Here is a 21040-nt window from a genome sequence, read left to right on the forward strand (position 1 = left end):
CAGTAGTGTGATGGAGATCAGCCATATGTCCCCCAGTCAGTAGTATGATGGAGATCAGCCATATGTCCCCCAGTCAGTAGTATGATGGAGATCAGCCATATGTCCCTCAGTCAGTAGTATGATGGAGATCAGCCATATGTCCCCCAGTCAGTAGTATGATGGAGATCAGCCATATGTCCCTCAGTCGATTCTGATCTGAAGTCTGACTGACGCAGAACACCACCTATAAGTAGTTATTTATAAAACCTGACTGAAATGATCTTCTCTACTCAGAGTCTAGACTTCACGTCAGGGATTTTCCTGCTGGTTATGTCAGGCTATTCTTTCCCCTTGCAGTTTAAGGTCAGACCATTTCTTTCTCCTTGCAGTTTAAGGTCAGACCATTTCTTTTCCCTTGCAGTTTAAGGTCAGACCATTTCTTTCCCCTTGCAGTTTAAGGTCAGACCATTTCTTTCCCCCTGCAGTTTAAGGTCAGACCATTTCTTTCCCCTTGCAGTTTAAGGACAGACCATTTCTTTCCCCTTGCAGTTTAAGGACATACCATTTCTTTCCCCTTGCAGTTTAAGGACAGACCATTTCCTTCCCCTTGCAGTTTAAGGACAGACCATTTATTTTTCACATCAGCCACAGTTCTGTCTTGCTGCCCCACCTCGTTCACTGCAGCAGCGACTAGAGGTCGAATTAGGGCCGATTTCAAGTTTTCATAACAATCGGTAATCGGCATTTTTTGGACGCCGATTCTATTGCAATCCACAAGGAGACTGCGTGGCAGGCTGACCACCTGTTACGCGAGTGCAGGCAGAAAGAAGCCATGGGTAAGTTGCTAGCTAGCATTAAACTTATCTTATAAAAAAACAATCAATCTTAACATAATCACTAGTTAACTACACATGGTTGATGATATTACTAGTTTAACTAGCTTGTCCTGTGTTGCATATAATCAACGCGGTGCCTGAAATTGTGTCACTTCTCTTGCGTTCAGTGCAAGCAGAGTCAGGGTATATGCAGCAGTTTGGGCTGCCTGGCTCGTTGCAGAGTCAGGGTATATGCAGCAGTTTGGGCTGCCTGGCTCGTTGCAGAGTCGGGGTATATGCAGCAGTTTGGGTCGCCTGGCTCGTTGCAGAGTCAGGGTATATGCAGCAGTTTGGGCTGCCTGGCTCGTTGCAGAGTCGGGGTATATGCAGCAGTTTGGGCCGCCTGGCTCGTTGCAGAGTCGGGGTATATGCAGCAGTTTGGGCCGCCTGGCTCGTTGCAGAGTCGGGGTATATGCAGCAGTTTGGGTCGCCTGGCTCGTTGCAGAGTCAGGGTATATGCAGCAGTTTGGGCTGCCTGGCTCGTTGCAGAGTCCGGGTATATGCAGCAGTTTGGGTCGCCTGGCTCGTTGCAGAGTCGGGGTATATGCAGCAGTTTGGGTCGCCTGGCTCGTTGCAGAGTCGGGGTATATGCAGCAGTTTGGGCCGCCTGGCTCGTTGCAGAGTCGGGGTATATGCAGCAGTTTGGGTCGCCTGGCTCGTTGCAGAGTCGGGGTATATGCAGCAGTTTGGGCCGCCTGGCTCGTTGCAGAGTCAGGGTATATGCAGCAGTTTGGGCCGCCTGGCTCGTTGCAGAGTCAGGGTATATGCAGCAGTTTGGGCTGCCTGGCTCGTTGCAGAGTCGGGGTATATGCAGCAGTTTGGGCTGCCTGGCTCGTTGCAGAGTCGGGGTATATGCAGCAGTTTGGGTCGCCTGGCTCGTTGCAGAGTCAGGGTATATGCAGCAGTTTGGGCTGCCTGGCTCGTTGCAGAGTCAGGGTATATGCAGCAGTTTGGGCCGCCTGGCTCGTTGCAGAGTCGGGGTATATGCAGCAGTTTGGGTCGCCTGGCTCGTTGCAGAGTCAGGGTATATGCAGCAGTTTGGGCCGCCTGGCTCGTTGCAGAGTCGGGGTATATGCAGCAGTTTGGGCTGCCTGGCTCGTTGCAGAGTCAGGGTATATGCAGCAGTTTGGGCTGCCTGGCTCGTTGCAGAGTCGGGGTATATGCAGCAGTTTGGGCTGCCTGGCTCGTTGCAGAGTCGGGGTATATGCAGCAGTTTGGGCCGCCTGGCTCGTTGCAGAGTCGGGGTATATGCAGCAGTTTGGGCTGCCTGGCTCGTTGCAGAGTCAGGGTACATGCAGCAGTTTGAGTCGCCTGGCTCATTGCGAACTGTGTGAAGACCATTTCTTTCTAACAAAGACCGTAATTAATTTGCCAGAATTTTACACAATTATGACATAACATTGAACGTTGTGCAATGTAACAGCAATATTTAGACTTAGGGATGCCACCCGTTAGATAAAATACGGAACGGTTCATTGTTTTTGAAATGATAGTTTCCGGATTTAACGATATTAATGACCAAAGGCTCGTATTTCTGTGTGTTTAATATATTATAATTAAGTCTATGATTTGATAGAGCAGTCTGACTGAGCAGTGGTAGGCAGCAGCAGGCTCGTAAGCATTCATTCAAACAAAGCTTTCCTCAGTTTGCCAGCAGCTTTTCGCAACGCTTGAAGCACAGCGCTGTTTATGACTTCAAGCCTATCAACTCCTGTAATTAGGATGGCAATACTATAGTGCCTATAAGAACATCCAATTGTCAAAGGTCTATGAAATACAAATGGTATAGAGAGAAATAGTCCAATTAATAAATACAAGCTAAAACTTCTTACCTGAAGAATATTGAAGACTCATGTTAAAAGGAACCACCAGCTTTCATATGTTCTCGTGTTCTGAGCTGTCACATCCTGACCATAGAGAGCTCTTATTTTCTATGGTAGAGTAGGTCAGGGCGTGACTGGGGGGTTTATCTAGTTTATTTATTTCTATGTTGTGTTCTAGTTTCTTTTTTCTATGTTGGGGTTTTTGTATGATTCCCAATTAGAGCCAGCTGGTCATCGTTGTCTCTAATTGGGGATCATATTTAAGTAGTTGTTTTTCCCACCTGTGTTTGTGGGAGATTATTTTGAGTTAGTGCATCTTGCACCCTCTGTCGTCACGGTTTGTTGTTTTGTTTATAGTTTATTGTATGTCTTGCATAGTTTCACATATTAATAAAGATGTGGAACGATACTCACGCTGCGCCTTGATCCTTCTCTTTAAACAAACATGTTCTGAGCAAGGAACTTAAACGTTAGCTTTTTTACATGGCACATATTGCACTTTTACTGTCTTCAACACTGTGTTTTTGCATTATTTAAACCAAATTGAACATGTTTAATTATTTATTTGAGACTAAATTGATTTTATTTCTGTATTATATTAAGTTAAAATAAAAGTGTTCATAGTTCATTCAGTATTGTTGTAATTGTCATTATTACAAATATATATATAAAAATCGTCTGATTAATCGGTATCGGCTTTTTTTGGTCCTCCAATAATCAAATCGGCATTGAAAAATCATAATCGGCCAAACTCTAGTAGCGACACACTTCCAAGCTACCTGTTTGTCAACCCACTATTTAGTCCACCGAATAATACGTGTTGCCTGTCTTCAATCTCCTCTACCATCGCCGTGATCTCGTCTTCCACAAAGTTATCTTTTCTGTTTTGGTCCATGGCTATTCCTGACTAAACCCTCATCTGTGCCGACATTCTATAAGGGGAAATTGCTGATTGTAAGGCACGTTCAGGTGCCATCAATTTAAAGTTAATTAGAGATTTATAGATCACAGGAGCGTAAGTTACAAATGGGCTTCTTAGAACCAAATGGGATTCTCAGAACCAAATGGGCTTCTCAGAACCAAATGGGCTTCTTAGAACCAAATGGGCTTCTCAGAACCAAATGGGCTTCTCAGAACCAAATGGGCTTCTTAGAACCAAATGGGCTTCTCAGAACCAAATGGGCTTCTTAAAACCAAATGGGCTTCTTAGAACCAAATGGGCTTCTTAGAACCAAATGGGCTTCTTAGAACCTGCGTAAGCAAAGTTTTTTATGCTCAGTATCTTTTATGAATCCAACGTGAGCACACTGTCGGAAATCATCTTACGACTAAGTTCAAGTATAAATCTAAGAACATTTTTATAAATGAGGCCCCTAGACTTGGGGACTGTGAAGAGACCTCTGGTGGCATGTCTTGTGGGGTATGCATGGGGGTCCGAGCTGTGTGCCAGTAGTTTAAACAGACAGCTCGGTACATTCAGCTTGTCAACACCTATTACAAAAACAAGTAGTGATGAAGTCAATCTCCCACTTTGAGCCATGCGAGATTGACATGCATGTCAATAATGTTAGCTCTCTGTGTACATCCAAGGGCCAGCCGTGCTGCCCTGTTCTGAGCCGACTGCAATTGACCACACGTCTGAACAGTAGTCAAGGTGCGACAAAACTAGGGCCTGTAGGACCTGCCTTGTTGATAATGCTGTTAAGAAGGCAGAGCAGCACTTTATTATGGACAGACTTCTCCCCATCTTAGCTACTGTTGTATCTATATGTTTTGACCATGACAGTTTACAATCCAGGGTTACTCCAAGCAGTTAAGTCATCTGAACTTGCTAAATGTCCACATTATTCATTACTAGTTGTAGATGAAGTTTAGGCTTTAGTGAATGATTTGTCCCAAATACAATGCTTTTAGTTTTGGAAATATTTAGGACTAACTTATTCCCTGCCACCCATTCTAAAACTAACTGCAGCTCTTCGTTGAGTGTTGCAGTCATTTCAGTCGCTGTGGTAGCTGACGTGTACAGTGTTGAGTCATCCGCACACACATAGACACACTGGCTTTACTCAAAGCATGTCGTTAGTAAAGATTGAAAAAAGTAAGGGGCCTAAACAGCTACCTTGGAGAATTCCTGATTCTACCTGGATTATCTTTGAGAGGCTTCCATTAAAGAACACCCTCTGTGTTCTATTAGACAAGTAACTCTTTATCCACATTATAGCAGGGGTGTAAAGCCATTATAGCAGGGGGTGTAAAGCCATTATAGCAGGGGGTGTAAAGCCAGAACACATACTTTTTTTCAGCACCAGACTTTGATCGATCATGTCAAAGCTGTACTGAAGTCTAACAAGACAACCCCCACAATACTTTTATCATCAGTTTCTCTCATCCAATCATCAGTCATTTGTGTAAGTGCTGTGCTTGTTGAGTGTGCTTCTCTAAAAGCGTGCTGAAAGTCTGTTGTCAATTTGTTAACTGTGAAATAGCATTGTATCTGGTCAAACAAAATTTTATCCAGAAGTTTACTAAGGGTTGGTAACAGGCTGATTGGTCGGCTATTTGAGCCAGTAAAGGGAGCTTTACTATTCTTGGGTAGCGGGATTACTTTAGCTTCCTTCCAGGCCTGAGGGCACACGCTCTCTAGTAGGCTTAAATTGAATATATGGCAAATAGGATTGGCAATATCGTCCGCTATTATCGTCAGTTATTTTCCATCCAGATTGGCAGACCCCGGTGGCTTGTCATAGTTGATAGACAACAATAGTTAAGAGATAGATGGGAGGAGTTGAATGGAGCTGAAGTGTGGGACTAATAACAACAAGACTAATTACCAATGTAAAACATACGGGGGTCTGTAAAATGTATATAGGTTCAGAAATGTTGTGAAATAGTTACAAATAGAAATCAAACTGGACGGACATCAGAAATAGAGGAAGGCCAGGACTAAAAACAAACAAAATATAAATATTGTAAGATAGATTGTGTCTGTAAAATGTGTATAGTATGTATGAACTGAAGGTAGAAACCTAAGTGTTACTGTTCATTAGTTTACTCCAATTGGGGGAGGGGTGGTAGGGTTTGGGGAATAATAAAGGTATATTCAAAAGTTTGGGGTCACTTAGAAATGTCCTTGTTTTTGAAAGAAAAGCACATTTTTGATCCATTAAAATAACATCAAATTGATCAGAAATACAGCGTAGACATTGTTAATGTTGTAAATTACTATTGTAGCTGGAAGCGGCAGATTTTGCTTTATGGAATATCTACATAGGTGTACAGAGGCCCATTATCAGCAACCATCACTCCTGTGTTCCAATGGCACGTTGTCTTAGATAATCCAAGTTTATAATTTTAAAAGGCTAATTGATCATTAGAAGAGCCTTTTGCAATTATGTTAGCACAGCTGAAAACTGTTGTTCTGATTAAAGAAGCAATAAAACTGGCCTGCTTTAGACTAGTTGAGTATCTGGAGCATCAGCATTTGTGGGTTTGGTTACAGGCTCAAAATGGCTAGAAACAAAGAACTTTCTTCTGAAACTTGTCAGTCTATTCTTGTTCTGAGAAATGAGGGCTATTCCATGCGAGAAATTGCCAAGAAACTTAAGATCTCGTACAGCTCTGTGTACAACTCCCTTCACAGAACAGTGCAACCTGTCTCTAACCAGAATAGAAAGAGGAGTGGGAGGCCCCTGTGCACAACTGAGCAAGAGGACAAGTACATTAGATTGTCTAGTTTGAGAAACAGACGCCTCACAAGTCCTCAACTGGCAGCTTCATTAAATAGTACCCGCAAAACACCAGTCTCAACGTCAACAGTGAAGAGGCGACTCCGGGATGCTGGCCTTCTAGGCAGGTCCGGGCTCAACATCTCCAAGGAGACTCCAGCTTTCTTCGACCTCCACGGCGAGTGACGTATCTCCATGGCTGGTTGGTCGGGTTGAGAACAGCTCCGTTCTCCAGGGAAGGAGGAGAGCCCTGCGGGGATGGATCCCTGCCGAGCACCGGCCAGTCGACTGTGGAGAGCCAACACGGCGGCGACACTTCCACCAGACCAGAGCGGCGTCCTGCTACTGGGGTGGAAGAAAATGGAAAAAGTAGGCAGCTGTGGGTTCCCCAGTAGCTTGTGTATGTTTGACAGCAACGCACACAGGAACTAAGCCCAACAAGCCGAAGGATCCAAAATAAATACAAATATATAAAAACAAAGTTTACTAGGAAACAACTCATTAAAAAACTATAAACCGAGGTCTCTCGTTCAGCTTTCAGTATTCAACAACAAACAACATACAGTGGCAAGAAAAAGTATGTGAACCATTTGGAATTACTTCGATTTCTGCATAAATTGGTCATCAAATTTGATCTGTTCTTCATCTGAGTCACAACAATAGATAAACGTATTATTGTATGTTTCTTGTCTATATTGAATATGTAATTTAAACATTCACAGTGTAGGTGTCAGTTGGTGGGTGTAGCTGGTGCATGAAGTCAGGCGCAGGAGAGCAAAATGAGTGAGCAACATACTTTACTCAAAATAAAGGCACAAGGTAACAATACACTCGACCAACAATAAACGGTAATCAATTACGCACGGGTGAAAACAGCACCCGTAGAAAACCAGCCATAACGTACCGAATGAACATAGAAACAATCACGCACAAAAACATGGGGGAAACAGAGGGTTAAATACATGAACATGTAATTGGGGAATGAAACCAGGTGTGTAGAAAACAAAGACAAAACAAATGGAAAATGAAAGGTGGATCGGCGATGGCTAGAAGACCGGTGACTTCACCCGTCGAACACCTCCCGAATAAGGAGAGGGACCGACTTCGGCGGAAGTCGTGACAGTACCCCCTCCTTGACTCGCGGCTCCAGCAGCGCGACGACACCGGCCTCGGGGACGACCCGGAGGGTGAGGCGCAGGGCGATCCGGATGGAGACGGTGGAACTCCCGCAGCATTGATGGGTCTAACACGTCCTCCACCGGCACCCAGCATCTCTCGTCTGGACCGTACCCCTCCCACTCGACGAAGTACTGAAGGCCCCTCGCCCGATGCCTCGAATCCAGTATGGATCGAACTTCATATGCCAGGGCCCCCTCGATGTCCAGAGGGGGCGGAGAAACATCCCACACCTCAGACTCCTGGAGTGGACCAGCCACCACCAGCCTGAGGAGAGACACATGGAACGAGGGGTTAATACGGTAATCGGGGGGAAGCTGTAACCTGTACCAAACCACGTTCAGTCTCCATGTCTCCTCAGCACGCCTAAACCAGTCGTCCACCGCAGGAGCCTCGATCTGGCTCTGATACCAAGGCGCCAGAACCGACTGGTACCCCAGTACGCACTGGAAGGGAGAGAGGTTAGTGGAGGAGTGGCGGAGCGAGTTCCGGGCCATCTCTACCCAGGGCACGAACGCTGCCCACTCCCCCCGGCCAGGTCCTAGCAATAAGACCGCAGAAACCTACCCACATCCTGGTTCACTCTCTCCACCTGCCCGTTACTCTCGGGGTGAATACCCGAGGTAAGGCTGACCGAGACCCCCAGATGTTCCATGAACGCCCTCCAGACCCTTGACGTGAACTGGGGACCTCGATCAGATACTATGTCCTCAGGCACCCCGTAGTGCCGGAAGATGTGTGTAAACAGGGCCTCCGCGGTCTCAAGGGCCGCAGGGAGACCAGGCAAAGGGAGGAGACGGCAGGACTTAGAAAACCGGTCCACATCGACCAGGATCGTGGTGTTACCCTGTGAGGGAGGAAGATCGATCAGGAAATCCACCGACAGGTGCGACCAAGGCCGTTGTGGAACGGGTAAGGGCTGTAACTTCCCTCTGGGCAGGTGCCTAGGGGCCTTGCATTGGGCGCACACCAAGCAGGAGGAAACATAAACGCTCACGTCCTTAATAAAGTGACGAGTGATCCGTTGGTTAGAGTGGCCAATGATTTCATCAGGAGATGTTCTCCCTGGCCCTCTCATCTTGATGCTGAGCTGCCAGGGATCTGATGACAACAGGACATGACGTGTAACTAACTGTAAGTTATGATGCTGAGCTGTCAGGGATCTGATGATACACTACAGGGTCCTGGTCAGAGAGATGTGCAGGGTCCTGGTCAGAGAGATGTGCAGGGTCGTGGCATCATGTTAAGGGTTTACAGGGTCCTGGTCAGAGAGATGTGGAGAGTACTGCCGCCCTCTTGCGGCTTAGACATAGAACTGAAAATATTTATATTTCTTAAAATAACTAACTTTTAAAGATGCTCTATGTAGAAATCACTCTGCCATTTCCTGGTTGCTAAAATTCTAATAGTTAATCTAATTTCAGTTAATGTGATAAAACAAGCAGGTCTGGTGTAGAGAATCACTGTGCCATCTAAACCGCTGGGAAATATCTTTTACACAACCAAGAATGTTGTATTTTCATCTGTTTGAAGCTGGTGTCCAAAACCACAAGTACAAGATACAAAAACTACACTTCAGAACAGAAAGCATAGAAATAGCGCACATAGAACAGATCTACCGCTTCTTAGACTTGCTTTCAATGCGAATGACGGATCTATAACTCACAATTCTGTGCATTTGGTCGGGTCTCAACAAAAAGTGACATATTGCAGCTCTAAGGAAATGATTGCAACATACGGTCGTCCAACTGTATAAAACCAGGGAAGGTATATTTTTCTGATTTCACTGGAAAGTAATGAAAGGTTACTTTTGTTTTAGTATAAATCTGTCTAAACGTGACCTTATTAACAATGGAAAGTGTCTTTTTGACGTTGTGGATGTTATTATTAAAGTGTCTTTTTGACGTTGTTGTCACGTCCTGACCATAGTAAGAGGTTCTTTTCTATGGTAGAGTAGGTCAGGGCGTGACAGGGGGTGTTTTGTGTTTTTCTATGTTTTCTATTTCTATGTTCTTGGGTTCTAGTTTTTGTATTTCTATGTTGGTTTTGTTTGGGATGATCTCCAATTGGAGGCAGCTGGTCCTCGTTGTCTCTAATTGGAGATCATACTTAAGTAGGGGTTTTTCTTCCTGGGTTTTGTGGGTGATTATTTTTGAGTAGTTTTGTTTCTCCTCTGCGTCACGGTTTGTTGTTTTGTTCTATTCAGTTATTTTATGTATTTTATGTATTGCATAGTTTCACGGATTAAATAAAAATGTGGAACGAGACACACGCTGCACCTTGGTCCTCTCCTTTTGACAGCCGTGACAGTTGTGGATGTTATTATTAAAGTATCTTTTTGACGTTGTGGATGTTATTATTAAAGTGTCTTTTTGACGTTGTGGATGTTATTTTGAAAGTGTCCTGTGTGTGTTTCTCTTCAGGTATAGTATTTTCCACGCTGGTGTTTGGCCCAGCCTGTGGCTTCATATTAGGATCCCTCTGCACCAAAGTCTATGTGGACGCTGTCTTCATCGACACAAGTCAGTACCTATTACCTAGTAATATGTCCAGAGTTGGTGTCAATTCCTGTCCATTCCAAAAGGAGACCAAACCTAACAATGTCTTTAATACAGTAATGTGGCATTGTACTGCAACATATTGATCATTTGAAGTATATGGAAGTGATCCCTTTGTCAGAACATGTTTAACACACATGCAAGCATAGCCTACTTGGTATGTCTCCCATTCAGACAACATGGTACAATACACACCACGACTTCTCCACCTCTCAACTTCTGGCTGCATTCTCCACCATATGTAGCAATGTGTCTATCTTTTCCTTGGTTTCTACTGCTGTGTGACAAAAACAGTGTTCCCCCTGGAGTCTCTGCTGTATATATATATAATCTTAGTTCCCCCTGGAGTCTCTGCTGTATATATATATAATCTTAGTTCCTCCTGGAGTCTCTGCTGTATATATATAATCTTAGTTCCCCCTGGAGTCTCTGCTGTATATATATATAATCTTAGTTCCTCCTGGAGTCTCTGCTGTATATATATATAATCTTAGTTCCTCCTGGAGTCTCTGCTGTATATATATATAATCTTAGTTCCTCCTGGAGTCTCTGCTGTATATATATAATCTTAGTTCCTCCTGGAGTCTCTGCTGTATATATATAATCTTAGTTCCTCCTGGAGTCTCTGCTGTATATATATAATCTTAGTTCCTCCTGGAGTCTCTGCTGTATATATATAATCTTACATTTTTTTATTTTAGTCATTTAGCAGACGCTCTTATCCAGAGCGACTTACAGTTAGTGCGTTCATTTTAAGATAGCTAGGTGGGACAACCACATATCACAGCCATAGGATGTACACTTTTCCTCAATAAAGTAGGGGTGAGAAGGCCAAGAGACCTGAGGTAGGGTTTAAGCACAGCCTGAAGGTAGGGAGGGGGAGTTCCTCTTGCTGTTCCGTAGCACCATGGTCTTGTAGTGGATGTGGGCGTCAACTGGAATTCTGGATAAGTTGCAGGGGTTTGATGGCACAAGAGAGCAGCCCAGCCAACAGCGAGTTGCAGTAGTCCAGAAGGGAGATGACAAGCGAGCAGCCCAGCCAACAGCGAGTTGCAGTAGTCCAGAAGGGAGATGACAAGCGAGCAGCCCAGCCAACAGCGAGTTGCAGTAGTCCAGAAGGGAAATGACAAGCGAGCAGCCCAGCCAACAGCGAGTTGCAGTAGTCCAGAAGGGAGATGACAAGCGAGCAGCCCAGCCAACAGCGAGTTGCAGTAGTCCAGAAGGGAGATGACAAGCGAGCAGCCCAGCCAACAGCGAGTTGCAGTAGTCCAGAAGGGAAATGACAACGAGAGCCCAGCCAACAGCGAGTTGCAGTAGTCCAGAAGGGAGATGACAAGCGAGCAGCCCAGCCAACAGCGAGTTGCAGTAGTCCAGAAGGGAAATGACAAGCGTCTGGATTAGGACCTGCGCCGCTCACTGTGTGAGGTAGGGTCGTACTCTACGGATGTTCCGCTTCCTGTGTGAGGTAGGGTCGTACTCTACGGATGTTCCGCTTCCTGTGTGAGGTAGGGTCGTACTCTACGGATGTTCCTCTTCCTGTGTGAGGTAGGGTCGTACTCTACGGATGTTCCGCTTCCTGTGTGAGGTAGGGTCGTACTCTACGGATGTTCCGCTTCCTGTGTGAGGTAGGGTCGTACTCTACGGATGTTCCGCTTCCTGTGTGAGGTAGGGTCGTACTCTACGGATGTTCCGCTTCCTGTGTGAGGTAGGGTCGTACTCTACGGATGTTCCGCTTCCTGTGTGAGGTAGGGTCGTACTCTCACGGATGTTCCGCTTCCTGTGTGAGGTAGGGTCGTACTCTACGGATGTTCCGCTTCCTGTGTGAGGTAGGGTCGTACTCTACGGATGTTCCGCTTCCTGTGTGAGGTAGGGTCGTACTCTACGGATGTTCCGCTTCCTGTGTGAGGTAGGGTCGTACTCTACGGATGTTCCGCTTCCTGTGTGAGGTAGGGTCGTACTCTACGCGATGTTCCTCCGGATGTTCCTCTTCCTGTGTGAGGTAGGGTCGTACTCTACGGATGTTCCGCTTCCTGTGTGAGGTAGGGTTGTACTCTACGGATGTTCCGCTTCCTGTGTGAGGTAGGGTCGTACTCTACGGATGTTCCGCTTCCTGTGTGAGGTAGGGTCGTACTCTACGGATGTTCCGCTTCCTGTGTGAGGTAGGGTCGTACTCTACGGATGTTGTAGAGCATGAACCTGCAGGAGTAGGGTCACTGCTTTGATGTTTGCAGAGAACGACAGGGTGTTGTCCAGGGTCACGCCAAGGTTCTTTGCACTCTGGGAGGGTGACACTGTGGAGTTGTCAACCATGATGGAGAGGTCTTTGAGTGGACAGGCCTTCCCTGGGAGGAAGAGGAGTTCCGTCTTGTCGAGGTTGAGCTTGAGGTGGTGGGCCGACATCCAAGCTGAGATATCTGCCAGGCACGCAGAGATGCGTGTCGCCACCTGGGTGTCAGAAGAGGGTAAGGAGAAAAGTAGTCGAGTGTCATCCTCATAGCAGTGATAGGAGAGACCATGAGAGGATATGACGGAGCTGAGTGACTTGGTCTATAGAGAGAAGAGGAGAGGTCCATCCTCATAGCAGTGATAGGAGACACCAGGTGAGGATATGACAGAGCTGAGTGACTTGGTGTATAGAGAGAAGAGGAGAGGGCCTAGAACCGAGCCCTGGGGGACACCAGTAGTGAGAATACGTGGTGCAGACATAGATCCTCTCCACGTCACCTGGTAGGAACGAAGAGAGGATCCACGTCACCTGGTAGGAACGAAGAGAGGATCCACGTCACCTGGTAGGAACGAAGAGAGGATCCACGTCACCTGGTAGGAACGAAGAGAGGATCCACGTCACCTGGTAGGAATGAAGAGAGGATCCACGTCACCTGGTAGGAACGAGGAGAGGATCCACGTCACCTGGTAGGAACGTGGAGAGGATCCACGTCACCTGGTAGGAACGAAGAGAGGATCCACGTCACCTGGTAGGAACGAAGAGAGGATCCACGTCACCTGGTAGGAACGAAGAGAGGGTCCACGTCACCTGGTAGGAACGAAGAGAGGATCCACGTCACCTGGTAGGAACGAAGAGAGGATCCACGTCACCTGGTAGGAACGAAGAGAGGATCCACGTCACCTGGTAGGAACGAAGAGAGGATCCACGTCACCTGGTAGGAACGAAGAGAGGATCCACGTCACCTGGTAGGAACGAAGAGAGGATCCACGTCACCTGGTAGGAACGAAGAGAGGATCCACGTCACCTGGTAGGAACGAAGAGCGGATCCACGTCACCTGGTAGGAACGAGGAGAGGATCCACGTCACCTGGTAGGAACGAAGAGAGGATCCACGTCACCTGGTAGGAACGAGGAGAGGATCCACGTCACCTGGTAGGAACGAAGAGAGGGTCCACGTCACCTGGTAGGAACGAAGAGAGGATCCACGTCACCTGGTAGGAACGAAGAGAGGATCCACGTCACCTGGTAGGAACGAAGAGAGGATCCACGTCACCTGGTAGGAACGTAGAGAGGATCCACGTCACCTGGTAGGAACGAAGAGAGGATCCACGTCACCTGGTAGGAACGAAGAGAGGATCCACGTCACCTGGTAGGAACGAAGAGAGGATATATGTGTCCCCCCTGGTATCCTGACTGTGAAGATTGACAAATGGGATGGTGCAGCGAAGAAGGTCCTCTTGGAGAAGTATGGTTACGCAGAGATCTTCAATCTCGTAGACGGACGTCTCCTTATTTGCACAATCTCCTGCCTCTTCGCCATCATAGCTTTAATTTGGGACTTCCTTTATCCATTCCCTGAGTCCAAGCCAGTCCTGCCAATCTGTGTCATATCGTATTTCATAATGATGGGCATTCTAACCTTATACACCTCCTACCAAGAAAAGGACATCTTCCTTGTTTCTGTCCAGAAGGACCCCGCTGGCATGGACCCTGACCACGCTTGGTAGCTTTCATCTAGTCTGAAAAGGTTTGATGACCAGTACACACTAAGAGTGTCCTTCACAGATAGGAAGTCCAAACACACGCGGGGGTGCAAGAGATCTCAAAGTCTGTTGGGGGCTTTCTTTGACCGGAACGGAACACCTGGTCATGGACCAGTTTGAAAAGTGTGTGTCAAAACTCCATGATACCTTGGCCACTGAAAAGAAGACAAAATAATAATGATCAGACATAGCCTTCTTTACAATGCTGCACCACACTGGCAGAAACCGCAGTAGAGCACACTGGTATTGTATGGTCCTGGGTGCATTTGAATTAGTTATTGGTTGTTATAAAAGTCTATGTTTACCTTGATACAAGTCTCATCTAGACATTGCTTTTAAGAACCCCTAAGACGACTCAAAACAAAGATTCATCAAATCTGTTTTTATCTTCACCATTGAATGGTCGTTCTAAATCAAGAGATTGGTCCGTTTACTGTTTTACTTCTCTTCCCCACATTTTATGCTGCGAATGACCAGATCATTTTTGTTGGACATTATGTCAAATACGTTTAATGTTTTTTTGTCCTGAAAGCCTTATTCAATGTAACTAGTGTATTTTAAAAAGCTTTGCAATTCTACATGTATTTTTCTGTTTATGGATTTTGTTACCTTGGTCCCGTGGTGGCTCAGTTGGTAGAGCATGGTGTTTGCAACGCCAGGGTTGTGGGTTCGATTCCCACGGGGGGACCAGTACGGAGAAAGAAAAAAAAATGTATGAAACGTATGCATTCACTACTGTAAGTCGCTCTGGATAAGAGCGTCTGCTAAATGACTAAAATGTAAATGTATTACCAAACAGTCTAGTCTCTGTTATATGTGTTTAACTTTGTATCCTGACTGTGTTATGTGTTTAACCTGGTATCCTGACTGTGTTATGTGTGTTTAACCTGGTATCCTGACTGTGTTTAACCTGGTATCTTGACTGTGTTATATGTGTTTAACCTGGTATCCTGACTGTGTTATGTGTGTTTAACCTGGTATCCTGACTGTGTTTTAACCTGGTATCCTGACTGTGTTATGTGTGTTTAACCTGGTATCCTGACTGTGTTATGTGTGTTTAACCTGGTATCCTGACTGTGTTATGTGTGTTTAACCTGGTATCCTGACTGTGTTATATGTGTTTAACCTGGTATCCTGACTGTGTTTAACCTGGTATCCTGACTGTGTTTAACCTGGTATCCCGACTGTGTTATATGTGTTTAACCTGGTATCCTGACTGTGTTATGTGTGTTTAATCTGGTATCCTGACTGTGTTTAACCTGGTATCCCGACTGTGTTATGTGTGTTTAACCTGGTATCCTGACTGTGTTATGTGTGTTTAACCTGGTATCCTGACTGTGTTATGTGTGTTTAACCTGGTTTCCTGACTGTGTTTAACCTGGTATCTTGACTGTGTTATATGTGTTTAACCTGGTATCCTGACTGTGTTTAACCTGGTATCCCGACTGTGTTATATGTCTTTAACCTGGTATCCTGACTGTGTTATGTGTGTTTAACCTGGTATCCTGACTGTGTTTAACCTGGTATCCTGACTGTGTTATATGTGTTTAACCTGGTATCCTGACTGTGTTTAACCTGGTATCCTGACTGTGTTATATGTGTTTAACCTGGTATCCTGACTGTGTTTAACCTGGTTTCCTGACTGTGTTTAACCTGGTTTCCTGACTGTGTTATATGTGTTTAACCTGGTATCCTGACTGTGTTATATGTGTTTAACCTGGTATCCTGACTGTGTTTAACCTGGTATCCTGACTGTGTTATGTGTGTTTAACCTGGTATCCTGACTGTGTTATAGTGTTTAACCTGGTATCCTGACTGTGTTTAACCTGGTATCCTGACTGTGTTATATGTGTTTAACCTGGTATCCTGACTGTGTTATGTGTGTTTAACCTGGTATCCTGACTGTGTTATGTGTTTAACCTGGTATCCTGACTATGTTTAACCTGGTATCCTGACTGTGTTATATGTGTTTAACCTGGTATCCTGACTGTGTTTAACCTGGTATCCTGACTGTGTTTAACCTGGTATCCTGACTGTGTTTAACCTGGTATCCTGACTGTGTTATATGTGTTTAACCTGGTATCCTGACTGTGTTATATGTGTTTAACCTGGTATCCTGACTGTGTTTAACCTGGTATCCTGACTGTGTTTAACCTGGTTTCCTGACTGTGTTTAACCTGGTTTCCTGACTGTATTGTGTGTTTAACCTGGTGCTGTGTTTTCTACCTGTGTTGCCAGGTAAGCTGGACATCGGCCCTGACGACCCCAGGTGGATTGGTGCGTGGTGGGGTGGCTTCTTGCTCTGCGGTGCCTTACTTTTCATCTCCTCCCTCTTCATGTTCGGCTTCCCCCAGTCCCTGAATGAGCAGGATGTGGACATTGGGGTGGAGAGTGAACAGGCCATGTTGACCCCATCCCTGTCCAGGGATTACGAGGGGAACAAGCCCACTAACGGTGTGATCCATGGCTTCCAGGCCAATAGTGGACTCACCTGTTGTGAGCACATGAGAGGTGAGATCTACTGTCATAGAATAATATGATAATGGCAGCGGTGTTGGTCAGGCGAGAGGTCTGCATGTCTGTTCTTAATAAACAGACTGGTGTTAATGTATACATACAAGATATTATGTTGTGATGTACACCGTTTCATTACAGTCATCCCCAAGGTGACCAAGCACCTCCTCTCCAACCCTGTGTTTACCTGCATCTCGCTGGCTGCCTGTATGGAGATCGCCGTGGTTACAGGCTTCGCTACCTTCCTAGGGAAGTACATGGAACAGCAGTTCAACCTCACCACTTCCTCAGCCAATCAGCTGCTAGGTGATCATGCTAATCACTACGTCCAAGCCAGAGCATAATAATCCATGGGATTTCTATAGTGGTTTTACATGACCTAACCCCTGTCCTCTGTCTCTCCCTAACCCTAGTCCTAACACTATCCTCTATCATTCCACCCATAACCCCTGTCCTCTGTCTCTCCCTAACCCTAGTCCTAACACTATCCTTCCAACCATAACCCCTGTCCTCTGTCTCTCCCTAACCCTAGTCCTAACACTATCCTCTATCCTTCCCACCATAACCCCTGTTCTCTGTCTCTCCCTAACCCTAGTCCTAACACTATCCTCTATCCTTCCCACCATAACCCCTGTTCTCTGTCTCTCCCTAACCCTAGTCCTAACACTATCCTTCCAACCATAACCCCTGTCCTCTGTCTCTCCCTAACCCTAGTCCTAACACTATCCTTCCCACCATAACCCCTGTTCTCTGTCTCTCCCTAACCCTAGTCCTAACACTATCCTTCCAACCATAACCCCTGTCCTCTGTCTCTCCCTAACCCTAGTCCTAACACTATCCTTCCAACCATAACCCCTTGTCCTCTGTCTCTCCCTAACCCTAGTCCTAACACTATCCTTCCAACCATAACCCCTGTCCTCTGTCTCTCCCTAACCCTAGTCCTAACACTATCCTTCCAACCATAACTCCTGTCCTCTGTCTCTCCCTAACCCTAGTCCTAACACTATCCTTCCAACCATAACTCCTTGTCCTCTGTCTCCCCCTAACCCTAGTCCTAACACTATCCTTCCAACCATAACTCCTGTCCTCTGTCTCCCCCTAACCCTAGTCCTAACACTATCCTCTATCCTTCCACCCATAACCCCTGTTCTCTGTCTCTCCCTAACCCTAGTCCTAACACTATCCTCTATCCTTCCCACCATAACCCCTGTCCTCTGTCTCTCCCTAACCCTAGTCCTAACACTATCCTCTATCCTTCCCACCATAACCCCTTGTCCTCTGTCTCCCCCTAACCCTAGTCCTAACACTATCCTTCCCACCATAACCCCTTGTCCTCTGTCTCCCCCTAACCCTAGTCCTAACACTATCCTTCCCACCATAACTCCTGTCCTCTGTCTCCCCCTAACCCTAGTCCTAACACTATCCTTCCAACCATAACTCCTGTCCTCTGTCTCCCCCTAACCCTAGTCCTAACACTATCCTCTATCCTTCCACCCATAACCCCTGTTCTCTGTCTCTCCCTAACCCTAGTCCTAACACTATCCTCTATCCTTCCCACCATAACCCCTGTCCTCTGTCTCTCCCTAACCCTAGTCCTAACACTATCCTCTATCCTTCCAACCCTAACCCCTGTTCTCTGTCTCTCCCTAACCCTAGTCCTAACACTATCCTTCCAACCATAACTCCTGTCCTCTGTCTCTCCCTAACCCTAGTCCTAACACTATCCTCTATCCTTCCCACCATAACCCCTGTCCTCTGTCTCCCCCTAACCCTAGTCCTAACACTATCCTTCCAACCATAACTCCTGTCCTCTGTCTCCCCCTAACCCTAGTCCTAACACTATCCTCTATCCTTCCCACCATAACCCCTTGTCCTCTGTCTCTCCCTAACCCTAGTCCTAACACTATCCTCTATCCTTACACCCATAACCCCTGTTCTCTGTCTCTCCCTAACCCTAGTCCTAACACTATCCTCTATCCTTCCCACCATAACCCCTGTTCTCTGTCTCTCCCTAACCCTAGTCCTAACACTATCCTCTATCCTTCCCACCATAACCCCTGTTCTCTGTCTCTCCCTAACCCTAGTCCTAACACTATCCTCTATCCTTCCAACCCTAACCCCTGTTCTCTGTCTCTCCCTAACCCTAGTCCTAACACTATCCTCTATCCTTCCCACCATAACCCCTGTCCTCTGTCTCTCCCTAACCCTAGTCCTAACACTATCCTCTATCCTTCCCACCATAACCCCTGTCCTCTGTCTCTCCCTAACCCTAGTCCTAACACTATCCTCTATCCTTCCAACCCTAACCCCTGTTCTCTGTCTCTCCCTAACCCTAGTCCTAACACTATCCTTCCAACCATAACCCCTGTCCTCTGTCTCTCCCTAACCCTAGTCCTAACACTATCCTTCCCACCATAACCCTGTCCTCTGTCTCTCCCTAACCCTAGTCCTAACACTATCCTTCCACCCATAACCCCTGTCCTCTGTCTCTCCCTAACCCTAGTCCTAACACTATCCTCTATCCTTCCAACCCTAACCCCTGTTCTCTGTCTCTCCCTAACCCTAGTCCTAACACTATCCTTCCAACCATAACCCCTGTCCTCTGTCTCTCCCTAACCCTAGTCCTAACACTATCCTCTATCCTTCCCACCATAACCCCTGTCCTCTGTCTCTCCCTAACCCTAGTCCTAACACTATCCTTCCAACCATAACCCCTGTCCTCTGTCTCTCCCTAACCCTAGTCCTAACACTATCCTTCCCACCATAACCCCTGTCCTCTGTCTCTCCCTAACCCTAGTCCTAACACTATCCTCTATCCTTCCACCCATATCCCCTGTCCTCTGTCTCTCCCTAACCCTAGTCCTAACACTATCCTTCCACCCATAACCCTGTCCTCTGTCTCTCCCTAACCCTAGTCCTAACACTATCCTCTATCCTTCCAACCCTAACCCCTGTTCTCTGTCTCTCCCTAACCCTAGTCCTAACACTATCCTTCCAACCATAACCCCTGTCCTCTGTCTCTCCCTAACCCTAGTCCTAACACTATCCTTCCCACCATAACCCCTGTTCTCTGTCTCTCCCTAACCCTAGTCCTAACACTATCCTTCCCACCATATCCCCTGTCCTCTGTCTCTCCCTAACCCTAGTCCTAACACTATCCTGTCCTCTCCCTCCCTCCCTTCCTCCATAGGTATGACAGCCATTCCTTGTGCGTGTCTGGGTATCTTCCTGGGTGGTCTCTTGGTGAAGAAGTTAGACCTGTCAGCGTTAGGGGCCATCCGTATGGCCATGGGGGTCAACCTCGTCTCCACCGCCTGTTACGTCTCCTTCCTCTTCCTCGGCTGTGACACCGGCCCTGTCGCCGGGGTGACTGTCGCCTACGGCAATGCGTGAGTAGCCCGCCGTATCATTGTTAGCGCGTTCAACCACCTAGTTGTCCCTCACCGTCGCCTACGGGACAGGACATTTTATTGGCCACACGTGCTGAACACAACAGGTGTAGAATTTAGAGTGAAATGCTTACTTACGAGCCCATTCCCAACAGTGCAGTTTAAAATGAAGACAAATATTTGCTAAAGGAAATAGTAAAACAATAAAAACAATAACGAGGCTATATACAGGAAGTACCAGGTAATAACATGGCTATATACAGGAAGTACCAGGTAGTAACATGGCTATATACAGGAAGTACCAGGTAGTAACATGGCTATATACAGGAAGTACCAGGTAATAACATGGCTATATACAGGAAGTACCAGGTAATAACATGGCTATATACAGGAAGTACCAGGTAATAACATGGCTATATACAGGGAGTACCAGGTAATAACATGGCTATATACAGGAAGTACCAGGTAGTAACATGGCTATATACAGGAAGTACCAGGTAGTAACATGGCTATATACAGGAAGTACCAGGTAATAACATGGCTATATACAGGAAGTACCAGGTAATAACATGGCTATATACAGGAAGTACCAGGTAGTAACATGGCTATATACAGGAAGTACCAGGTAGTAACATGGCTATATACAGGAAGTACCAGGTATTAATATGGTTATATACAGGAAGTACCAGGTAATAAAATGGCTATATACAGGAAGTACCAGGTAATAACATGGCTATATACAGGGAGTACCAGGTATTAATATGGTTATATACATGGAGTACCAGGTAATAACATGGCTATATACAGGGAGTACCAGGTATTAATATGGTTATATACAGGGAGTACCAGGTAATAACATGGCTATATACAGGGTGTACCAGGTAATAACATGGCTATATACAGGGAGTACCAGGTAATAACATGGCTATATACAGGAAGTACCAGGTAATAACATGGCTATATACAGGAAGTACCAGGTAATAACATGGCTATATACAGGAAGTACCAGGTA

General features: G+C 46.2%; 1 protein-coding gene and 1 pseudogene across 1 annotated transcript in view; both read left to right on the top strand.

Moving 5' to 3' along the window:
* The window catches only part of slco3a1b (solute carrier organic anion transporter family member 3A1b), a 69671-nt gene that overhangs the window by 26875 nt on the left and 21756 nt on the right, over positions 1-21040 (top strand). Inside the window, exons 3-6 of the mRNA XM_045708826.1 lie at positions 10002-10100; positions 16364-16636; positions 16781-16945; positions 19830-20028. Coding sequence (XP_045564782.1) covers positions 10002-10100; positions 16364-16636; positions 16781-16945; positions 19830-20028 — 736 coding nt within the window. The remainder of the gene's footprint in view (positions 1-10001; positions 10101-16363; positions 16637-16780; positions 16946-19829; positions 20029-21040) is intronic.
* On the top strand, positions 12103-14417 carry LOC106588101 (probable signal peptidase complex subunit 2; annotated as a pseudogene).

The sequence above is a fragment of the Salmo salar genome, chromosome ssa26 (genome assembly GCF_905237065.1).
Source record: "Salmo salar chromosome ssa26, Ssal_v3.1, whole genome shotgun sequence".
Taxonomy (NCBI): Eukaryota; Metazoa; Chordata; class Actinopteri; order Salmoniformes; family Salmonidae; genus Salmo; species Salmo salar.